At 48.6% G+C, this 23,851-nt stretch overlaps 1 protein-coding gene across 1 annotated transcript; it reads right to left on the bottom strand.

Moving 5' to 3' along the window:
• Nucleotides 1-1,139: 1,139 nt before the first annotated feature.
• Nucleotides 1,140-23,851, bottom strand: LOC133229451 (sialic acid-binding Ig-like lectin 5). The gene is made up of 16 exons (XM_061385820.1): nt 23,710-23,851; nt 23,262-23,645; nt 22,776-23,054; nt 22,463-22,507; nt 20,739-20,835; nt 19,026-19,107; nt 14,205-14,371; nt 11,995-12,070; nt 8,663-9,143; nt 8,193-8,471; nt 7,957-8,004; nt 7,205-7,462; nt 6,836-7,120; nt 6,471-6,558; nt 5,750-5,831; nt 1,140-3,121 (listed from the first exon to the last, which is right to left on the bottom strand). Exons 1-16 carry the CDS (start codon nt 23,741-23,743, stop codon nt 2,939-2,941), a joined length of 2,868 nt encoding a protein of 955 aa, XP_061241804.1. The 5' UTR covers nt 23,744-23,851; the 3' UTR covers nt 1,140-2,938.

Below are 23,851 nucleotides of genomic sequence, written 5' to 3'. Positions count from 1 at the left end.
TATTGGGAAGGCACTTACAATTTTTTTGTTTTCCATTATGGTTTATTACAAGATATTGAGTATAGTTCCCCATGCTACACAGAAGCATGTTTATCCATTCTATATATAATACTTTGCATCTGCTAATCCCAAACTCCCAATCCATCCCTCTCCCTGCACTCTCTTGAAAACCACAGATCCGGTCTCTATATCTGAGTCTGTTTCTGCAGTGATTCAGCCATATATTCTTTTTAATGTCTTCCCTGGGCTCAGTGGTAAGGAATCTGCCTGCCAATGCAGGAGTCCTGGGTTCGATCCCTGGGTCAGGAATATCCCCTGGAAAAGGAAATGGCAACCCACTCCAGTATTCTCGCCTAGAGAATCCCCATGTACTGAGGAGCTTGGCGTGCTACAGTCCACCCGGCCACAAAAGAGTCAGACACGACTGAGCAGCTAAACAATGACAACATTCTTTTTCATAGTATTTTCCATATTCTTTTCCACTGTGGTTTATTACAAGAAACTGAATATGGTTCCCTATGCTATAGAATAGGACCTTGTCTCCTGTCTTAATGTTTTTTCTTTTTTCGAAATACAATTGATTTACAATGTTGTGATCATTTCTGGTATGGTAAAGTGACTCGGTTATACATCTCTGTACATTCTTTTTTACATTCTTTTCCATAAGGACTCACCCCAGGACACTGAATACAGTCCCCTGTGCTATCCAGAGGAAACTCGTTGTCTCTCAACTGTCTTACTGTTGATGGGCATTTGGGCAGGTTCTGTTTTTTCAGCCATTACAACATGCACTGTTGTGAAAACTTTGGATACATTTGGTGAACATGCATACACGCTTCTGTTGAATGCATACCTGGGAGTTGAATGGTTGTCTCGTGTGCTCAGTGTTAGAGTGAGAGGCATTTTCCAAAGTTGGTTGTACCTATTCTCACTCCTACCAGCACTTTGGAAGAGTTCCAATTGCTCCACATCATCACCAACACTTGATATTCTTTTTTTCTTTGAAATGCTATTTATTTTTTGGCCATGCCTTGAGACATGTGGAATCTTAGTTCCCCAACTAGGATCGAAACTGTGCCCCCTGTATGGGAAACAAAGTTTTAAACACTGGACCACCAGGGAAGTCCCAACACTGGATATTCTTTAAGAAAGCATTTTTTATTGGATGAAGTACCCATGATATAAAATTTACCGATGTAACTATTTTCAAGTGTGCAATTAAATGGTGTTAAACATGTTCAAGTTGTGTAACCATCAGCATCGTCCATTTCTAGAACTTTTTCATCATCTGAAACTGAAATTCTGTATCCATTAAACATTAACTGTCCACTGACTCCTCCAGTCCCCAGCCCCTGGTATCCACTTTATAATGCTTTTCTTTAAAAACTGTGGTTAAAAAAAAATGATATAAAATTTACCATCTTAACCATTTATAAGTGCATGATACAGTAGTGTTTATTATATGCATCTTGTTGGCCATCAAATCTCTACGAATGTTTTCATCTTGCAAAAATGAAACTCTACACCTATTGAATAGTAACTTCCTATCTCCCCAACCTCTGAGTATCCCCCGGGGACCCCTCTACCTTCTGTTTCACAGTTTAATTTCTTTGAATACTTTCTATAGCTGGAATCACGCAGTATTTGTCTTTCTGTACAACTGGCTTACTTCACTTCATGTAATATCCTCAACACTCAATTTCCTTGATATTATTTTTATTATCTTAGCCAATGTCACTATGCAACTGGCATACCACTGCAATTTTCATTTGTATTTCCTCGGCAGCTACAAAAGTTGAATACATTTCTGTATGCTTGTTGGCCATTTGACTATCTTGCCTTTCTATTTGCTTGTCTTTTTCTTATTGATTTGTGGAAGCTCTTTATATATTCCTTTACATTTTAAAAAATTTATTGTTTAATTTTTTAATTATTTTAAAATACATATTCTTTATATTCTCTGGGTGTCCTTTGTTAGATACATGTATTGGGAAGTATCTTCTCCACCCAGAGAATTACATTTAGATTTACTTAAAAAAAAAATAATACATGTCACACCCCACCAGAAAAGAAAAACAAAAACCTAAAATAATATATGTTGTTAAGAATAGTCAAAAACTAGTCAGGCAAAATAGAAGTATGTGGTAGAATCAAAAGCTGACATCTCCCTCCATTCTGAGGTAACATATCACAAACATGGTTAACAACACCCACAGTGCACGTGTGTGTGCGTTAAGTCACGTCAGTCATGTTCCACAGTGCATGCTCGCATGAAGAAAGCTGAGCGCTTAAGAATTGATGCTTTTGAACTGTGGTGTTGGAGAAGACTCTTGCGAGGCCCTTGGACTGCAAGGAGATCCAACCAGTCCATCCTAAAGGAAATCAGTCCTGAGTATTCATTGGAAGGACTGATGTTGAAGGTGAAACTCCAATACTTTGGCCACCTGATGCAAAGAACTGACTCACTGGAAAAGACCCTGATGCTGGGAATGACTGAAGGTGGGAGGAGAAGGGGACAACAGAGGATGAGATGCTTGGATGGCATCACCGACTCAATGGACATGAGTTTGAGTAAACTCCGAGAGTTGGTGATGGTGAGGGAAGCCTGGCGTGCTGCAGTCCATGGGGTTAAAAAGAACCAGACACGTCTAAGTGACTGAACTGAACTGAACTGAGGAATATTATCCTCACTTTACAGAGGAGGAAACTGAGGCACAGAGAGGTAAACTCCTTTGACTTGCTTGACATAACACCCTTAGCATTACCCAAGCCTGGATTTGAACCCAGGACTCTCTAACTGTGACCTTCAGCCACTCCAAGGAACCTCACCTTCTCACTTACAGGCTTTGGCTCAGCAGGCAGCCAAGTCTTCAAGAATCAGTATCTGACACACACGTCCCTCAGAGGTGCATTTTCTGGGGGTGGAGACAGGGTCCTATCACTTCCCAATCTTGATCTCTGAGTACTCGGTGGTGTCCCAGACCTGAAAGTTGTGGGTCCTCGGTCTGTGGAAACTGAGGTTTGCATAATAGAGTTCTTGTTCCTTCTCTGAGGTGGAAGCAGCCGAAGCTGGGGTCTGGTAGTCAGAGGGGCTGTCTGACCAGGATTCATTGAAGTGACCCTGAGTGGGAAGAGAGAACGACTTGAGCTGGCCTTTGAGGTCTGGAGAAGGGAACCCAGAGCTTGAGGAGGGTATTTATTCACTTATCCATTTTCACACCCATTTCCTGAGGATTCACTCATTCAGTCACTCCTTCATTCATCCATACCTTTAATCAGAATGGTCTGTTCTTCTTATTACTCATCTCACTGAATCCTTACAACCTCCCTCCATGGGTGATATACATGTTATCACCATTTTACAGATAGGAAAATAGAGGGAGCAAAGTGAGGTGATTCTTCCACAGACAAGGTCCCTGACCTTGCACTGTCTATCAGGACAAGGAGACAGTATGAACTTGTCACACACTCAAAACTTATCAAATTGCAAATTGTGTTTTGATGGACAGAAGCAGGGTGCTGTGGGCGAGAGTCACAGAGGTCTGCAGGAGACCTGCACTGCCCTCCAGGAGCTCACAGTGTTGGGGGAACAGGCCTGTGGTTATTATAGGGAAGTGTGACGACAGTCTGCCTGGTGTAGGGCAGGGGAATATTTGAATGACATCAATTGGCATGACACTTAAAAAAGAATGAAATAAAACAGAAACAGACTCACAGACACAGAGAACAGATTTATGATTGCCAAGGAGTGGGGTGGGGTGAGGGAGGGATGGATTGGGAATTTGGGATCAGCGGAGGCAAACTATTATATATAGGATGGATAAACAACAAGGTCCTACAGAGAACTATTTTCAATTACCTTGATAAACCAGAATGGGAAGAAATAATGGGATAAAGAATGTATATATATTCATATATATATATATACATAACTGAATCACTTTGCTGTACAGCAGAAATTAGCATTGTAAATCAACTATACTTCAACAAAATACATTATTTTAAAAAAAGGATGAAATAAAGCTATTTGTGGCAACATGGATGGATCTAGAGGTTATCATACTAAGTGAAGTAAGTCGAACAAAGACAGACAATTACATGATATCGCTTATATGTGAAATCTAAAAAAATGATACAAATGAACTTATTTAGACCCCAATGCTGGGAAGGATTGAGGGCAGGAGGAGAAGCGGGCAACAGAGGGTGAGATGGTTGGATGGCATCATTGACTCAATGGACATGAGTTTGAGCAAACTCAGGGAGATAGTGAAGGACAGGGAAGCCTGGCGTGCTGCCGCCCACGGGGTCCAAAGAGTTGAACACGACTGAGCGACTGGACAATATTAACTTAGAAACAGCCAGATGGAAGAGATGCTGAGGGCAAGGTATAGGGAAAGGACACAGTTTCCATGCCTTCTCCAATTGCTTTGTCCTGCTCAAATCTCCACTTGTTCACCAACCCGAAAGCTCTGTAAACCCCATCCTTTGAGGGTTTTAGGGAGGCTTCACACCACAGACATGATTGACTAAACCACTGGCCTTTGGCGACTGAAATCCTCCAGCGCCTCTCCCATCCCTGGAGGTCAGGGGGTGGGACTGAAGGTTCCAGTCCCCTCTGCTTGGTTCTCCTGACAACCAGGCCCTATCCTTAGGTACTTTCCAAAAGTCATCCCATGAAAATAACAAGAGACCCCTTTAACACTCCCATCACTTCAAGTGTTCTAGGAGCTCTGTGTCGGGAATAGGGGATAAAGATCAAATATATATTTCTTTTTATAGATCATAATATCATAGAATACAATAAGCTCATTTGTGGGGAGGGACAGGATGCTGGCGGGAGAACTTGGCAGGGGACAGATTATAGAATACCAGACTGAAGAATCTGGGCTTGATTCCTTAGGCCTATGCTGTCCAATACAGGAGCCCCTAGCCATGCGTGGCTCTTGAACCCAAGAAATGTAGTGAATCAGTCAAAAATGAATACTGGAGGTCAAAGTTTTTGTATTAAAAAAGAAAAAGAGAGAGAAAGAAAGGGAGGGGAACAGAGGAAGGAAAGAAGGAAGGGAGAAAGAGATACGGAAAGAAAGGGGAAGAAAGGAAAGGAAGAGACAAAGAGAAACAAAGAAAGAAAAAGGAAGGAAGGAAGAGAGAAGAGAAAGAAAGAGAAAGAAAATATCCTATTAATAATTTGTACATTTATGTTGACTATTGATGACATGATGTTTGAGATGATACTTTGGCTACATTCGGTTAAATAAAATATTATATAAAAACCGATCTCACGTTCCTTTCTCCTTTTTTTTTTTTTAAACATGGCTAGGTTTTAAGTTGTACTCATGGCTCACATCCTATTTCTGTTGGATTTAGACTCGGGGGCGGGGCAAGCACAGGGTGACTGTAAAGAAAAGCTGTTTGGGGAACTTCTTGCTGAGAGCTTAGTGGGGGAGGAGAGAGAGAGCCACTGACCCGGAAGAGAGTGAGGGCTCAGCAGGAAAGGGGCCAAAAGGAGAAGAACTTTGCTAAACGGAAGATGGACAGGACTCGGTGAATTCTAGGCTCCGGCGAGTGCAGAAAGACGAGAGGGTGATTTGAGTGCAACAAGAAACTCGAGAGGAAAAGCAAACTTGGAGGCGGGGGCGGGGTGGGGGAGATCACGTTTTTCTTAGGTGCTAAGTAGGCTGCCGCGGCCCCTGTGTAGGCAGAGGGGTCCGGTGGGCACACTGGACGGCAAGCCGCCCACGTCACTCACCCGGGACGCGGGACGCGACGCTGGGCAGTCGCCATCTTGGCTCGACGCTCTCTCCACGTACTTCTTCCTGTAGATCTTCACCCTGAAAAGAGTCCAAGGCCTTTAAGAGGGCTCCTCTAGGGAGTCCAGAGGGACTTCCTGAACACAGGCCGGTGTCCAGCTGCAGAGACCGTGACCAGAAAGCAAGCGCCCTCCTCCCGCACGGCCAGTGCCAGGGTCCACACTGGGCCAAGATGTCAGGAGGCTGCATTCTTGATGCCACTTCAGCGAGCCACCTCCTTTTCAGCGTCATCAGTCCACCAGTGCCCTCAACCCTGGGCTTTAAGTGTTTTTTTTTTAAAAACAATTAGTTTATTTTTGGCTGTGGTGGTCTTCCTTGCTGCCTAGTGGCTTTCTCTAGTTGGGGCCAGTGGGGGCTACTCTCTAGGTGCCCTGCGTGGGCTTCTTACTGCAGTGCCTTCTCTAGTCGAAGAGCACGGGGCTCTAGGCGAGCAAGCTTCAGTAGTTGTGGCACACGGGCTTAGTTGTCCCACGCCCATGTGGGATCTTCCCGGACCAGGTATCGAACCCGTGTCCCCTGCACTGGCAGGCGGATTCTTAACCACTGGACCACCAGGGAAGTCCTGATCTTTGAGTTTTGAAGATTCTTTGAGTCTTCGCCCCTGTCCTCCTCCCATTGCACCCACCCCCATAGTGGTCCCCAGCTGAGGCCCCCACTCACACAAAGATGAGACAGAGAGCAAGCAGGGCTGTGACACCGGCTCCTCCGATGGCCCCCTGAACCACGCCAGTCCTGGGTCCTGGTTTCCCTGCAGATATGAGACCTGGGGTGACTTCCAGCCCCCTTCAAGCAGGCACCTGAGCCCCCAGCCTTCTCACATCCATGACCCACGAGTGTGCCCACTTTTCCCCAGGACTCGGTGCTGTGTCCACCATCCTTGATACAACTGCATCCTCCTGTGCCCCCCTCCCCTGGTACCACAGAGGACCTTGAATGCTAGTCCCCTTTAGCCCAGAATCATGCCCATTTCTCTTCCTCTCCACGTTTTCTAGGACCCAGATGTGCGACTTCCCCTTTCCCCAGACCTGGCAGCAGCAGGATCTTCACGATCTGTTTCCCATGGGCGTTCTGGGCCTCACAGCTGAGTCTGAGGCCGGAGCTGAGCCCCTCGCGGAGGCTCAGGGAGCTATTAGCCCAGGGCCCGGCAGAGCTGGAGGCAATCTCAAAGGAGGCGTTACTGAAGTTCCCCTCCAGCAGCCCCTCGCCCAGTCGCCAGTGCAGGGAGGGGGCCGGCCAGGCTCTCGTGGAGCAGCTGCAGCTCAGACCCTCGTCCTCCTGGGAGCAGGAGGGGCCCAGCAGCTGCGGGGGAGCTGTGGGGAGATATGGGAGGGATCAGGGGAGCTTTCCCCTCCCTGGAACCCCAGCCTCCTTCCCCCGGGTGTGTTCCAACTCACTTCTCACAACGAGGTTCAGAAACGCTTTCTTGGAGCCCAGTGGATGCTGAGCTTGGCAGACGTATAACCCCTGGTCCCTCAGTTCCACCCGGGGCAGCTCGAGGACCCCAGGGTTCGAGGAATTCGAGGGGCTCAGGGTCAGGCTCTCTCGGGTCCAGCTGATCATGGCAGGAGGGTTGCTGTCAGGAACACAGTCCAGGCGTAGGGACTGGCCCTCCTGGACTGAAAGAGACTGGCTTTTGCCCAGAGTTTCAGGTCCTGGCAAGACAGAGAGAAAGCTAGCCTCACTCTGCCTATCTCTTCCATTGCTTAGTGGCTCATATTGTCCTGGTTCGGAGCATTGTCGATTTCCTCTGCGTAAAAACTCCCATCGTGGCCAATTTCAAATGCCTCATTTGAAGCCACTGAACCCAGAAGTGGGAAAAGATGGACACAGTTGCACAACTGGCTCTTGCCAACCAGTGAGAGCCAACCCCTAAGGAGAGAGAAGGCAGGATTTGGGAGGAAGATAGAACCCAGGCAGTGGGGACAGTTACATCCATTTGGCAAGGAAGAGGCCAGGTGACATCCATGAGAACAGGGTCAGTGGAAGGGGGAGGCTGGTTTGTAAGCCCACAAGCCAGTGTGGGGGGCTTCCCACCCCTGCTGTTCCCACACCGTCCATCTGAGTCCTGAACCCCAGATCAGCTCGGAAGGTCAGAGACAGACCCCATTTCCGTCACTGCCCCAAGAAGAGAGGTTTTGACGTATACCTGTGCCTTCTTTCTGGTACACTCTGATGGTCAGCTCCTGGGGTGCATCTGGACAGACAGATATAACTGTCCCTTTTCAGGGGCAGGAACATAGGCCTCCCAGAAACATCAGAAGTGGGAAGCAAGTGGAGTGGGGTATCCTCATCCATCCTCCCCAGTTCCAGCAGCCCAGGCCCTGCCTCCCTCTCCCCAACACCGTTGGGGACCCAGCCTCTTGCCCCTCCACCCCCACTCACAGGACACATTGAGCCTGATGGTCGCCTCTGTGCTCACACCAGCTCCGGGGAAGGTCACACGACACGTGAGGTTGGTGCCGTGGTCCTGGGGACTCGGGGTGAGGGTGAGCACTGAGGAGTGGGGACTCTCGGGGTTCGGGGAGGTGAGGGCGACACCGGTCCAGGAGAAGGTGGGGGGCGTCCCCCTCTCACAGGCCCATGGCACCGCACAGGTGAGGTTGGTGGGGCGGCCGGATGCTAGGGTCCCCTGGACGTGGATGTCAGGTGTGTCTGTCAGAGCTGGAGAGGCGGAGACACAGACCCAGGACTGGAGGGGGGACCCCTGTGTGCCCCTCAGAGCAGTTGTTCCCCAGCATCCTGTACCCCTGGGTCCCCCCCCCCAGGATGAGAAGACAGGGTTCCCCTCCCACCCTGCCCTGGGGACCCTCAGGACCCCTGTATGTATGCCCTCCACTTGGCCCCATCCTTACCCATCACACGGACCGAAAGCGGATGCCATTTATAACTATATCTCACAGTAGGCCCTCTCTCCACCCTAAAGATGTATGTCCCCGTATCCGTCCTCTGGGCGTCTCTGATGTCCAGGGAGCAGTCTTTGGTCCAGGGGTCTCCAACGAGGAGGAATCGGCCCTGGGTCTCACTGAGCACCTCATGCTCTGGGTTGTTTGTGGCCACTGCGGGATCTCCAGGGGAATCTGTCCTTTCCCGGAACCAGTAGCTGTGAGCTGGGTCAGAGTCTTTCCAGCCTTCCCGGGGATAATAGACAGAGCAGGCCACATGGACACACAGGCCCTCCTGCACTGACACGGACCGCGGCACGTCCAGCTGGTATCTCAGATCCTGAGCCAGGGACCCCGTGGGGAAATGAGGATTAGTCGAGCCCCAGCCCCACTCACCTACCCACAGCAGCGACAGCAGCAGTGGCAGCAGCAGCATCTTTGGGGTGACACTCTTGGAGCCTTGGTGTCACAGGATTGAGAGCAAGCCCCAACAGGAAGCCCAGGGCTGAGGTCAGAAAGTGACAGACCACAAAAGAAGAACTCAGCATCCACAGGCTGCCAGAGCCGCGCGAATCCTGAAGAGGAACCGTCTAGATGAGGCCCCGCTGAGGGTCACAAGCAGCGAGCACTGCCCAGGGGAGGCTCCCGGCTCCCTGTCCTCCACCTGACCCCTCTGCACCTCTGTCCACAGCTGGAAATCAGGCCGGTCAGTCCCCGCCGGGTGTGGGAGTCAGGAAGGGCAGCCGGGGAAGCTCTAGGCATGAAAGATGGGGATGGGTACCCACCCCCCCCCGGATAAAGGAGGTGGTGATTAGTTACTGAGATGATATGACAACGGCACACATGTGCATCTCTGTTTTCGGAACTGGAGCCCCAGGAAGAATGGGACAGACTTTGTGTCATCCTGGAGAACTTCTCTGACACCCCAGGTCCCGTTGATACAGTGAGCTGGGAGTGGCCAGCTCGGAGTTTAGAGGAAAAACTCGATTGCTCTGTGCAGTTAGAAGGTGAGTTCCCGGGTGTAAATGGCCAGAGTGGGTGGGACCAGAATGAAGGTGCTATGAGAACATGATCCCAGGGGAGCATGGGGCTTCTTGATCTAGTAACAGCAGCCTGCCCTGGCCCCCCTGGTGTTGACTGCGCACGCCAGGCCTGGGAGCCGGGCACTGAGAGCAAGATGACAGCCTTTGGGGGCAGGTGGGCCTGCTCTTCTTCCCCTCCAAGCCTCAGCTTTTTCATCTGTGCTGCTGCTGCTGCTGCTAAGTCACTTCAGTCGTGTCCGACTCTGTGCAACCCCATAGACGGCAGCCCACCAGGGACCCTCGTCTCTGGGATTCTCCAGGCAAGAACACTGGAGTGGGTTGCCATTTCTTTCTCCAGTGCATGAAAGTGAAAAGTGAACGTGAAGTCGCTCAGTCACGTCCGACTCTTAGCGACCCCATGGACTGCAGCCCACCAGGCTCCTCCATCCATGGGATTTTCCAGGCAGGAGTACTGGAGTGGGGTGCCATTGCCTTCTCGTTTTCATCTGTACATGTAGGAATAATAATGTTCAACCCTTGTCCTGGGCATTTTCTACAGTCTCTGGTGTGGCCGTCTTGCAGGTCACATGTCTGGCCCTGCCCATTCCTCTGAGTCCCTCCTTCAGCGAGAAGCTCCTGGTGGTCAGTGGTATCTTTGATAGATACCAAAGCCTCAGTGGTATCTTTGATAGATACCAAAGCCTCATCTGAGGCCTCCGAAGAGGGGATCCAGGGCACAGACTCTGCAGTCAGATGGCTCTGGGCCGAGCCTTGCTCCCTAATGCATGCTGTGCCACCTTGGGAAGTGGCTTAATCATTCTGTGCAGAATTGCATCCCTGTTGTTCATGGGGTGTTGGGGCTGAATTGTATTACCCACCCCAAAAAAATTTATATGTGCAAGTCCTAACCCCTAGTGCCTCTAAATGTGATTGCATTTGGAGACAGGGCCTTTAAAGAGGTTGTGTTGTCATTTAGTCGCCCAGTCGTGTCCGACCTTTTGCAACCCCATGGACTGCAGGCCAGGCCTCTCTGTCCTTCACCACCTCCCAAAGTTTGCCTGAGTTCATGCCCATTGCATTGGCAATACCATTCAACCCTCTCATCCTCTGACACCCTCTTCTCTTTCTGCCCTCAATATTTCCCAGCATCAGGGACTTTTCCAATGTTCGAATCAGATGACCAAAATACTGGAGCTTCAGCTTCAGCATCAGTCCTTCCAATGAGTGTTCAGGGTTGATTTTCCTTAAGATAGACTGGTTTGATATTTTTGCTATCCAAAGGACTTTCAGCAGTCTTCTCCAGCACCACAATGCAAAGGCATCAATTCTTTGGCACTCAGTCCAGCTCTCACAACTGTACGTGTGAGGTAATTAGGGTAAAATGAGGTCATTGAGGTTGGCCCTCATAGGGCCCGTGTCCATGTAAGTAGAAGCGGTTAGGACACAGACACACACTGAGAAGCTACCACGTGGAGACACGGAGAGAAGACGACTGTCTACAAGCCAAGAAGAGAGGCCACAGAAGACTGTATACATATGTATAACTGAATCACTTTGCTGTACAGCAGTGATTAATACAACATTGTAAAGCAACTATATGTTAATCAAAAATTGTTTTAAAACTTAAGGACTTCCCTGATGGTCCAGTGGTTAAGAATCCACTTGCCAACGCAGGGGACACGGGTTCAATCCCTGGTTCGGGAAGATCCCGCATGCTGCAAGCAACTAAGTCCATGCGCCACAACTACTGAACCTGAGCTCTAGAGCCCGGGAGCTGCAGCTACCAAAGCCCGTGGGCCTTGAGCCCGTGCACCTCAACAAGAGAAGCCTGTGCACTGCAGTGAACAGTAGGCCCCACCCGCTGCAACTAGAGAAAACCGAGATGGGCAGCAACAAAGACCCAGCGCAGTTGAAAATAAGTTAATTTTTTTTAATGTAAAAATGAAGAAAAAATAAGGACCCAACCCCGTGGACACCTTGATCTCAGACTTCCAGCCTCCAGGTTCATAAGCAAATGAATTTCTGCTGTTCAAACCTGCCAGCTGGTGGAACTTCCTTGAAGCAGCCATAGTGAGTGAACCCACGGGGTCTCCAGGAAGAATCAACCCATGGAGTGCTCAGTGTACACAGTGGCCAGGGGTCAACCGGCAGGATGGGAGCCCTCTGAGGCTGGGAGGGGAAAAGGGAAGGAACGGTGTGGCAACCCCAGGAAACCTCTGCTTCTCCTCTTTGCCCTGGCTCTGATCCCAGCGGGCTCTTACTTCACCAGGCGGTGCTGACCTGGCCTCTGCTCGGGTTGTCCCTCTGATGGTTGAGCCAGTTGCTGCCCCTGCAGCCATCTGTCCAGCAGAGTGTCCTGGGGGTGGGGTGGGGGTGGGGCTGACACTGGGGAAGCACCAGCTGGGTGGGGGAGGGGCTGCAGGGTCGGGCGTGGCCAGGGCTGATCCAACCGGGAGGACCGGGCTGTGGGAGCCCCTAGGAGGAGGGAGAGAGGATGTACCTGGAGGATGGGAGGGGTGTGTGCATCCCTGACAATATGGCGAAGACCCCTGACTGTCTCTCAGTCAGGTTCGAGAGACGGTGGGTCTGAGCGGGTTGTGTTGTAGGGGCTGAGATGCCCTGACTCTGTATTGTTCCTCCATTCCTGGGGTCCTAAGCCCACTTGCCTTCTTCTTATCACCTTCCAGAATTCTCCTTGGTTGTCTCTTGCATCATTCTTAGGGTTTATAGTTGTGAACAGAGGGCAAAAGCTGGGAAAGGCAACAGGAACCATACAGCTTGAAAAGCCTAAATATTTACTAAAGAAAGCTGAGTGCTGAAGAATTGATGCTTTTGAACTGTGGTGTTGGAGAAGACTCTTGAGAGTCCCTTGAACTGCAAGGAGATCCAACTAGTCAAACTTAAAAGAAATCAGTCCTGAATATGCATTGGAAGGACTGATGCTGAAGCTGAAGCTCCAATACTTTGGCTACCTGATGCGAAGAGCTGACTCACTGGAAAAGACTCTGATGCTGGGAAAGATTGAAGCCAGGAGGAGAAGGGGATGACAGAGGATGAGATGGTTGGATGGCATCAACAACTAGATGGACATGAGTTTGAGCAAGCGCCTGGAGTTGGTGATGGACAGGGAAGCCTGGCATGCTGCAGACCATGGGATCACAAAGAGTCAGACATGACTGAGCGACTGAATTGAACTGAAGCCCACTTGCCTTCTTCTTACCACCTTCCAGAATTCTCCTTGGTTGTCTCTTGCACCATTTGGGGGATTTATAGTTGTGAACAGAGGGCAGAAGCTGGGAAATGCAACAGGAACCATACAGCTTGAAAAGCCTAAATACTTACTATTTGTCTCTTTACCAAAAAGTCTCCTGACTGCTGACCTGGAATATCAGGTTGAGAAGCTTGCAAATTCTTCTGTTGGATTAAGGAGAGAGAACAGTCTTTTGGTTATGGTCAGCTCTAAGCTTTAGGAAATTCTCTAAATGGCATTATTTGATTTTGCCTATAGCAGGAGTAGTAGGAGGTAGAGAGGATGGAAAAGGAAAATTCAGGAATGGAGAGAGATGATGCTGGAGGTCAAGTCAGGTAAGGGATCCAAGGGAGAGTTCTGAGTAAGAGAGAGGCTGACAAATGTAACCAATGTGGTACCCAGGGACAGGACCGACCCAGCTCGGGGTGAAATGTGCAGACAAAATAATAATATTGCCCACCATCAAGCCATCAGCCACAGAAGCCTGCCCCACTGCTGTGCCCTGAGGAGAACTCAGGATGGAGAAAAACACAGTACTTGCCCTAGATTATTAAAATGCATATCTAAGGAATAATTTCCAATGGACTCAGACTTTTGCATCCTCCCATACACAGAAAAGCACTAAAATCATTACATTGAGGTATCTGATTTTTGTGATTAGCAGTGATATTTTTGATGTTCAGTTACACATTTGTTTTCAGCAAAAACGTTTGCCTATATATCCTGGCTCCTCCCTACCTCTACAGAGCAGTTCCTCAGAGCTATCTGAAAGGCTGTCTCCCAAGCTATAGTCCTAGGTAAGATCCCCAAATAAAGCATAACTCACAACTTTCAGGTTGTGTGTGTTTGTGTGTGTGTGTGTGTGTGTGTGTGTGTGTGTTTTCAGCCAAAAGTCACAATGTATCAAGACTTCTGTTGCATATTTCATACTTCCATTTAATCCTTACAACAGCCCTGTGAGGCTGGACTTCTCATGTTTGTTTCACCAAAGCATGGTGGATGGGGGTCAGGGTAGGTGGGTCACAAGATGCTACTTTCTTAATAAATGAAAGAGCATGGATGTGATCCCAGGTCTCTGTGATTGCAAAGCCTAAGACATATAGCAGGAAACTTGCAGGCAGTAGTTCATGAACCCACTGCTGATGGGGATGTTAGGTCTCCAAGAATCAGCCTGTGGGTCCTCCTTCCCACAGGAAGCGACGTCCTGACGCTGAGGCTCAGACTGCCTTCGGTGCCTCACTTGATCCTGATCTCTGCGTATTCTGAGTGAGGGCTCTCCTGAGGCTTCTCCCCACGGAAGATGATGGAGGAGTAATGCAACTCCTGCTCCAACTCCAAAGAGGGGGTGGTCCCTGCATAATTTGTGGGGTCAGAAGATTCCTCTGACTTGGACTCCTGCTGGTGATCCTGTGCAGAGAGCAAAGAAAGGGGTCACATAAAGGTAGTTTGGGGATGAGAAGGCAGAGAGGGCCCATGAAGTGAATTTGACTCTGGGACAAGCATTTATTCATTCTTCCATTCTGTTATTAAACATTTCTCAAGGTTCTGTTTATGCAATCATCCAACAGATGTAAGGCTACAGATTGTTTTCCAACTCTACAGAACACTCACATAGACCTATGTAGAAAATAATATTATGTTACTGGCTCAGGGATTGAATCCACATCTGCCTCTCCAGCACTGTAGGCAGATTCTTTACCACTGAGCCACCTGGGAAGCCCTATGTGGAAAATATTATTATGTAACAACAGGGAAACTCTCAAAGAAGGTAGCTACTTCCCAATGATAGGGACAGAATGAAGGACAGAACAGGTGATTAAACAGTTAATCCCACTAGAGGATTGTAAGTAGAAAAATATGGGAGACCTCTGTAAGTTAATGATTACTCGAGAAAACAGATTTCAGTTTGGTTCAGTCAGTCATGTCCGACTCTGCAACCCCATGGACTGAAGCACACCAGGCCTCCCTGTCCATCACCAACTCTCGGAGTTTACTTAAATTCACGTCCATTGAGTCATCCAACCATCTCATCCTCTGTTGTCCCCTTCTCCTCCTGCCTTCTATCTTTCCCAGCATCAAGGACTTTTCAAATGAGTCAGTTCTTCCCATAAGGTGGCCAAAGTATTGGAGTTTCAGCTTCAGCATCAGTCCTTCCAATGAATATTCAGGACTGATTTCCTTTAGGATGGACTGGTTGGATCTCCTTGCAGTCCAAGGGACTCTCAAGAGTCTTCTCCAACACCATGGTTCAAAAGCATCAATTCTTCGGCACTCAGCTTTCTTTATAGTCCAACTCTCACATCCATACATGACTATTGGAAAAACCATAGCTTTGACTAGATGGACCTTTGCTGGCAAAGTAAAGTCTCTGTTTTTTAATATGCTGTCTAGGTTGGTCATAACTTTTCTTCCAAGGAGCAAGCGTCTTTTAATTTCACGGCTGCAGTCACCATCTGCAGTGATTTTGGAGCCCCCAAAATAAAGTCTGACACTGTTTCCACTGTTTCCCCATCTATTTGCCATGAAGTGATGGGACCAGATGCCATGATCTTCGTTTTCTGAATGTTGAGCTTTAAGCCAACTTTTTTACTCTCCTCTTTCACTTTCATCAAGAGGCTCTTTAGTTCTTCTTCATTTTCTGCCATAAGAGTGGTGTCATCTGCATATCTGAGGTTATTGAGATTTCTCCCGGCAATCTTGATTCCAGCTTGTGCATCATCCAACCCAGTGTTTCTCATGATGTACTCTGCATATAAGTTAAATAAGCAGGGTGACAATATACAGCCTTGACGTACTCCTTTTCCTACTTGGAACCAGTCTATTTGTTCCATGTCTAGTTCTAACTGTTGCTTCCTGACCTGCATACAGATTTCTCAAGAGGCAGGTCTGGTGTTCCCATCTTTTTAAGAATTTTCCACAGTTTGTTGTGGTCCACACAGTCAAAGGCTTTGGCATAGTCAATAAAGCAGAAATAGGTGTTTTTCTGGAACTCTCTTGCTTTTTCAATGATCCAACGGATGTTGGCAATTTGATCTCTGGTTCCTCTGCCTTTTCTAAATCCACCTTGAACATCTGAAGTTCATGGTTCACATACTGTTGAGGCCTGGCTTGGAGAATTTTGAGCATTACTTTGCTAGTGTGTGAGATGAGTGCAATTGTGCAGTAGTTTGAACATTCTTTGGAATTGTCTTTCTTTGAGATTGGAATGAAAACTGACCTTTTCCAGTTCTGTGGCCACTGCTAAGTTTTCCAAATTTGCTGGCATATTGAGTGTAGCACTTTCACAGCATCATCTTTTAAGATTTGAAATAGCTCAACTGGAATTCCATCACCTCCACTAGCTTTGTCCATAGTGATGCTTCCTAAGGCCCACTTGACTTCACATTCCAGGATGTCTGGCTCTAGGTTGGTGATCACATCATCGTGATTATGTTGGTTGTGAAGATCTTTTTTGTACAGTTCTTCTGTGTATTCTTGCCACCTCTTCTTAATATCTTCTGCTTCTGTTAGGTCTGTACCATTTCTGTCCTTTATTGTGCCCATCTTTGCATGAAATGTTCCCTTGGACCCTCTTACACTGTTGGTGGGAATGCAAACTAGTACAGCCACTATGGAGAACAGTGTGGAGATTCCTTAAAAAACTGGAAATAGAACTGCCTTATGATCCAGCAATCCCACTGCTGGGCATACACACTGAGGAAACCAGAAGGGAAAGAGACACGTGTACCCCAATGTTCATCACAGCACTGTTTATAATAGCCAGGACATGGAAGCAACCTAGATGTCCATCAGCAGATGAATGGATAAAGAAAGCAGTGGTACATATACACAATGGAGTATTACTCAGCCATTAAAAAGAATACATTTGAATCAGTTCTAATGAGGTGGATGAAACTGGAGCCTATTATACAGAGTGAAGTAAGCCAGAAGGAAAAACACCAATACAGTATACTAACGCATATATATGGAATTTAGAAAGATGGTAACGATAACCCTGTATACGAGACAGCAAAAGAGACACTGATGTATAGAACAGTCTTATGGACTCTGTGGGAGAGGGAGAGGGAGAGGGTGGGAAGATTTGGGAGAATGGCATTGAAACATGTGAAATGTCATGTATGAAACGAGATGCCAGTCCAGGTTCAATGCACGATGCTGGATGCTTGGGGCTGGTGCACTGGGACGACCCAGAGGGATGGTATGGGGAGGGAGGAGGGAGGAGGGTCCAGGATGGGGAACACATGTATATTTTTCATATATTAAATAAAAAAAAATAAAAAAAACAAAATCATTACAAAAAAAAAAAAAGAAAGAAATGTTCCCTTGGTATCTCATAATTTTCTTGAAGAGATCTTTAGACTTTCCCATTCTATTGCTTTCCTCTATTTCTTTGCACTGATCACTGAGGAAGGTTTTCTTATCTCTCCTTGCTATTCTTTGGAACTCTGCATTCAAATGGGTATATGTTTCCTTTTCTCCTTTGCCTTTAACTTCTCTTCAATTCACAGCTACTTGTAAAGTCTCCTCAGACAACCATTTGCCTTTTTGCATTTCTTTTCCTTGGGGATGGTGTTGATCCCTGCCTTCTGTACAATGTTAGGAACCTCCATCCATAGTTCTTCAGGCACTCTATCAAATCTAATCCCTTGAATCTATTTGTCACTTCCACTGTATAATCGTAAGGGATTTGATTTAGGTCATACCTGAATGGTCTAGTGGTTTTCCTTACTTTCTTCAATTTAAGTCTGAATTTGGCAATAAGGTGTTCATGGCCTCTGCCACAGTCAGCTACCCATCTTGTTTTTGCTGACTGTATAGAACTTCTCCGTTTTTGGCTGCAAAGAACATAATCAGTCTGATTTTGGTATTGACCATCTGGTGATGTCCATGTGTAGAGTCTTCTCTTGTGTTGCTGGAAGAGGGTGTTTGCTATAACCAATGCATTCTCTTGGCAAAACTCTATTAGCCTTTGCCCTGCTTCATTCTGTACTCCAAGGCCAAATTTGCCTGTTACTCCAGGTATTTCTTGTCTTCCTACTTTTGCATTCCAGTCCCCTATAATGAAAAGGACATCTTTTTTGGGTGTTAGTTCTATAAGGTCTTGTAGGTCTTCATAGAACCGTTCAACTTCAGCTTCTTCAACATTACTGGTTGGGGCATAGGCTTGGATTACTGTGATATTGAATGGTTTGCCTTGGAAATGAACAGAGATCATTCTGTCTCTGCAGTTTTTGAGATTGCATCCAAGTACTTCATTTCAGACTCTTTTGTTGACTATGATGGCTACTCCATTTCTTCTAAGGGATTCTTGCCCACAGTAGTAGATATATAGTGGTCATCCAAGTTAAATTCACCCATTCCAGTGCATTTTAGTTCACTGATTCCTAAAATGTCCATGTTCACTCTTGCCAGCTCCTGTTAGACCACTTCCAATTTGCCTTGATTCATGGACCTCACATTCCAGGTTCCTATGCAATATTGCTCTTTACAGTATCAGACCTTGCTTCCATCAGCAGTCACATCCACAACTGGGAATTGTTTTTGCTTTGGCTCCGTCTCTTCATTCTTTCTGGAGTTAGTTTTCCACTGATTTCCAGTAGCATATTGGGCATCCACTGACCTGGGGAGTTCATCTTTCAGTGTCCTATCTTTTTGCCTTTTCATGCTGTTCATGGGGTTCTCAAGGCAAGAATACTGAAGTGGATTGCCATTCCCTTCTCCTGCTTAACCACAAACCAAGCAGGCTTGCTTAGCAACAAAACCATGCAAAAGAAGCCCATGACCTGTCCCTCAAACAATAAAACAATGGTGTGATTGTGTGGTGTGGCATGAACCCTCCTCTTAGGAACTATAATAACTGTCTTTTCCATGGCAATCATCTCCTGATTTGTCTGCCTCACATATTTGAATAATAATGAATCCTACATTTTCAAACAAGCAAGAAGGGGAAGAGAAAGAGCTCATTTCTGGACATGCTGAAAGGAGCATGGCCATGGGCCACCCCACGCACTGGGGGGATACACAGGGCAGGCTGCATTGCCAGGGTCCCCATGTCACTCACCAGGGAAGCTGGCTCTGCGGCAGAGTAGATGTCCTCCATGTCCACTGCGGTCTTGGCTACCTTCTTCCTGTAGATCTTCACTCTGATGAGAGAGAGGGTTTGTGACACAGGGTCACTCTTTTGAGGCTGGAGTGAGTGCTTAATGCAGGTCAAGTGTAGGGCCAATATATCCAAAGACCAATATATCCAAAGAAAACCATAATTCAAAAAGATGCATGCACCCCAATGTTCATTGAAGCATTATTTAAAATAGCCAGGGCATGGAAGCAACTTAAATGTGCCTTGACAGAGGAATGGATAAAGAAGATGTGGTACTTGTATACTATGGAATATTGCATGCATGCATGCTAAGTCACTTCAGTCGTGTCCAACTGTTTGCGACCCGATGGACTGTAGCCCGCCTGGCTCTGCTTCCATAGGATTCTCCAGGCAAGAATACTGGAGTGGGTTGCCGTGCCCTCCTCCAGGGGATCTTCCCTCAGACCCAGGGACTGAATCCATGTATCTTACGTCTTCTGCATTGGAAAGTGGGTTCTTTACCAGTAGCACCACCTGGGAAGCCCTACACTGGAATATTACTGGCCATAAAAAAGAATGAAATGCCATTTTGCAGCAGCATGGATGGACCTAGAGATTATCACACTAAGTGAAGTAAGTCAGACAATTATCGGTTGCTCATTCACGTCTAACTTTTTGCAGCCCCTTGGATTGTAAATCATTAGGCTCCTCTGTCCATGGAGTTCTCCAGGAAAGAATATTGGAGTGGGTTGCCATTTCCTTCTCCAGTGGATTTCCCTGACCCAAGGATCAAATCCAGGTCTCCTGCATTGTAGGCAGATTATTTACCATCTGAGCCACTAGGGAAGCCTGAAGTCAGACAGAGAAAGACAAATATCATATGATATCACTTAAATGTGAAATCAAAAAAAAAAAAAAAAGGTACAGATGGACTTATTCACAAAACAGAAATAAAGTCACAGATGTAGAAAGCAAACTAATGGCTACCAGGGCAGAAAACAGGGGGAGGGATAGGTTGTGAGATTGGGATTGACATATACACACTACTATGCATTAATGGGCTTCCCTGGTGGCTCAGTGGTAAAGAATCTGCCTGCCAATGAAGGAGATGCAGCTTCAATCCTTGGGTTGGGAAGATTCCCTGGAGAAGGAAATGGTAATCCGCTCCAGTGTTCTTGCCTGGAGAATCCCATGGACAGAGGAGCCTGGTGGGCTACAGTCCATGGGGCCCCAAGGAGTCGGATATGACTTAGAGACTGAGCACGAGCAAGATGCATAAAATAGATAAGTAATAAGAACCTGCTGTACAGCACAGGGACCTGTGCTCAATACTCTGTAATGACTTATAAGGGAAAAGGATCTAAAAAAGAGTGGATATAGGTATATGCATAATGATTCACTTTGATGTATACCTGAAATTAACACAACACTATAAACCAACTATACTCCAATAAAAATTTTAAAAGGGTAGAGTAAGTCCAGGAGCCTTTATCACAAAACTGTATCAAGGCCCCCTCCCCCCCCTCCCCACCAGGTCCTGAATCTCTAGGATCAGGGCTGGGAGCACTGTCACGCCTGGCTAGGTGGCTACTAGCTGGATTCTCATTACCCCTGCAACCCCGCCCATGCTCTGGGTCCTCGAAATCCCTCCAGGCCCCTCTTCTCCTCCACTGGCCCACACCCAGCCCAGCTCACACGAAGAAGATGAAGCCGAAGCAGAGAACAAGCAGCATGGTGACGCCAGCTCCCGCGATGGCCCCCTCAGTCACTCCTGCCCCTGTCCCTGATTCCCCTGCAGACGAGAGAGACACTTGGAGAGAATTCCAACCTTGACTCCTCTCCTCAGCATGCAGAGGGGTATCCTGCCCCTCACATGCAGGGTCCAGCCGCTGGGTTCCCCCTCCCCTCTCAGAACCTCAGCCTTTTGCAGAAGGGCACAGTCTAAGCGGCATTTGCCTCTCCAGCCCACACTCTTCCAACAAACTTCAGCTCTCCTTGGAGTCAACTACTTCTCCATCCAGGGTCTCTATGTAACAGACCCCAGACCCGGCCACAGCAGAGCCATGAGGCTCTGAGCCCTGTCGACATTCCAGACAGACAGACAGCGAGTCTTTGGGGGATGCTGAAAGGCCTTGCCCCTCCTTCCTTCCAGGGAGGGTGTCTAAATCTGCTCTCTTGGCCTCTGTTGACACTGTCACTCAGAGCTCACGGTGGTGTTTTGAGCCTCCAGAAATACGTGGAAGAAGGAACCTTCTCAGACCTTCATATCAGATCCAGACGGTGTTCCTGGCCCTGCCTGGCCAAGCCTCCTGGGACCCCAACACTCAAGATGAGGTACATGTGGACATTACGTGTCAATGATTGGATGGGCACTGCTGCGAGATTGCTGATGGGGCTCACTGTCCAGTTGTCATGACCCATGGGACTAGAGCAACGAGGGGAGCGCTGGGCTCCAGAGAGGGGTCAGCGTGAGGGCTAGGGTGGGGGGTGGTGCTGACAGTCAAAACATGGCCCCAAGTGACACTGGGGGGCAATGAAACCACTCTGAGTGACACTCTAATGGTGGATACGTGTCATTACATCTTTGTCCAAACCCATGAAATGTACCCCAGGTGGTACAATGGTAAAGAATCAGACTATCCATGCAGAAGACAGAACAGACGCAGGTCCCATCCCTGGATCAGGAAGAGCCCCTGGAGTAGGAAATGGCAACCCACTCCAGTATCCTCGCCTGGAAAATTCTATGGCCAGAAGGGCCTGGGCAGCTACAGTCCAGGGGGTGGCAAAGTGCTAGACGTGACTGAGCACACACGCACACATGAAACATGCAATGCCAAGAGTGAACTCTAACATCAATCACGGACTTTGGTTGAAAAGGATGTGTCCGTGGAAGTTCACTGCAACATGTACCCTAGGAGCAGGGGGATGTTGGTGAGGGAGAGGCTGTGTGTGTGTAAGAAAGTGCAGGAAGGGCAGGGGAAGTCTCTTTATCTTCTGATCAGTTCTGCTGTGAACCTCAATGTGTTCCTCAAAATAAATTCTAATTCATAAAAAAAAAAAAAAGCTCACCTAGGACTTCAGTGATTGGTGAAGGATAAAGAGCATGTTTAGTCTCAATCTGTTCCTCAAAATAAAGTCTAATTTTTAAAAATGCCAGCTGAGGACTTCAGTGATTGGTGAAGGGCAAAGAGCTTGTTTAGAATGGGCGGGGACGAAGATGTGGGTCACTTGGCAAGACCAAAGTTGGAGGATATTGGGGATGAGACCTAATGGGGGCTTCTGTCTCAATGCGGGACCCCACTCAAGCCCCATGATTTGAATGTGGGTACATCATTTGAAAGTACAGCTCTGAGCCAAGCTGGCAGAGACCCCACTCCAGTCAATGCCCCATGGGGGAAGGGGAGGGGGCTCCTTCCTACCTGTGCCATCCCCTGTGCAGATATTGCCTGGGTTCCGTGAAGCATCTAGGACCGGAAGAGAGCATTTCCCTCCTCAGTTTGCCAGAGAGCCGGGAGGGGGTGGGGGGCGGGGGATGGAGAGAGACAAGTGTAGACATCCCCTCCCCCCACACACAAACCCAGAAGCCACAAAAATCCAGGCAGGATAGGCTTTATGTCCCTCTAGCCTCCTCCCCAGCCGGGCCTCCAGGACAAAAGCACCTCCCATCCCCACCTCAGCTCCCCCTGCCGGAACACCCTCAGGCCCCCCCCAGCGTCCTCACCCCTCACTCACAGGTGACATTGAGCAGGATGGTCCGCTCCACCATCGCCCCGCTTGTGGGGAACTTCACCTGACAGGTGAGCCTGGTGCCGTGGTCCTGGGGCCGTGGGGTGAGGGTGAGCACCGACGAGAAGGGGGTCCTGGGGCCCAGGGAGCTGGGGGCAGCTGACGTCCAGGAGAAGATGGGCGGCATGTCCCGCTCACAGGCCCAGGGCACAGAGCAGGTCAGGTTCCCGGGGTGGCCGGGCTCCAGGTCCCCGGGGCTGAGGACGTGGGGCTGGTGGGTGAGGGCTGGTGAGAGGAGGGGGGAGACGGGGGATCCGGAGGAGGCTTTGAGGTGTGACCCCCCCCAAGAGAAGCGTCAGGCTTCAGGGCAGCCCCTACCTCTGAGCCCCCACCTGCTTTATCCTCAGCGCCTCCCAGGAGGGGCCCCCACCCCAGCCCTGCCCTGGGGCCCCCATGACCCCCACTGTGGCCTCTCCTAGATCCACTGCTTACCTGTCACATTCAAGAAGAACAGTTCAGACAGGTAACTCCATTTCATACTTCCTTTTTCCATACGAAAAAAGTAGGAACCTCTGTCGCTCTTTCTGGCGTCTCTGATCTCCAGGGAGCAGTTGTTGTCCCTGGGGTCCCCGAGGAGGTGGAATCGGCCCTGGGTCTCCTTCTGAACTTCACGGTCTAATTTGTTTGTGGCCACGGGGGCATCCTTGAGTACTTCGGCCCCTTCCCGGAACCAGAAGCCGTGAACAGGGGTAGAACCACTGCGGAAGTCGCTGGGATAGTAGACGGAGCAGGGCACGCGGACACACAAGCCCTCCTGCACCGACACGGACCGCGGTGCTTTCAGCCAGTAGTAATTCGGATCCTGAGCCAGGGTCGCTGAGGAAAATCAAGGATCAGCCAAGCCCCCGCCCCGCCGACCTCTGCCCCGCCGTCCACTCACCCGCCCACAGCAGCGGCAGCAGCAGCGGCAGCATGTCTGAGCCGGAGAGTGTCTGGGCCTCCTGTGTGTGAAAAGAGAAGGGAAGGGAGAGGGAGGTAGGGCTGCGGGGAGACCCGTGGGAAGCTGGGGAGGAGCAAGAAAC

This window comes from Bos javanicus, chromosome 18, assembly GCF_032452875.1.
Source record: "Bos javanicus breed banteng chromosome 18, ARS-OSU_banteng_1.0, whole genome shotgun sequence".
Lineage (NCBI taxonomy): Eukaryota > Metazoa > Chordata > Mammalia > Artiodactyla > Bovidae > Bos > Bos javanicus.
Note: the sequence above shows the minus strand (reverse complement) of the source record. Positions and strands in the feature narration are given on the sequence as shown.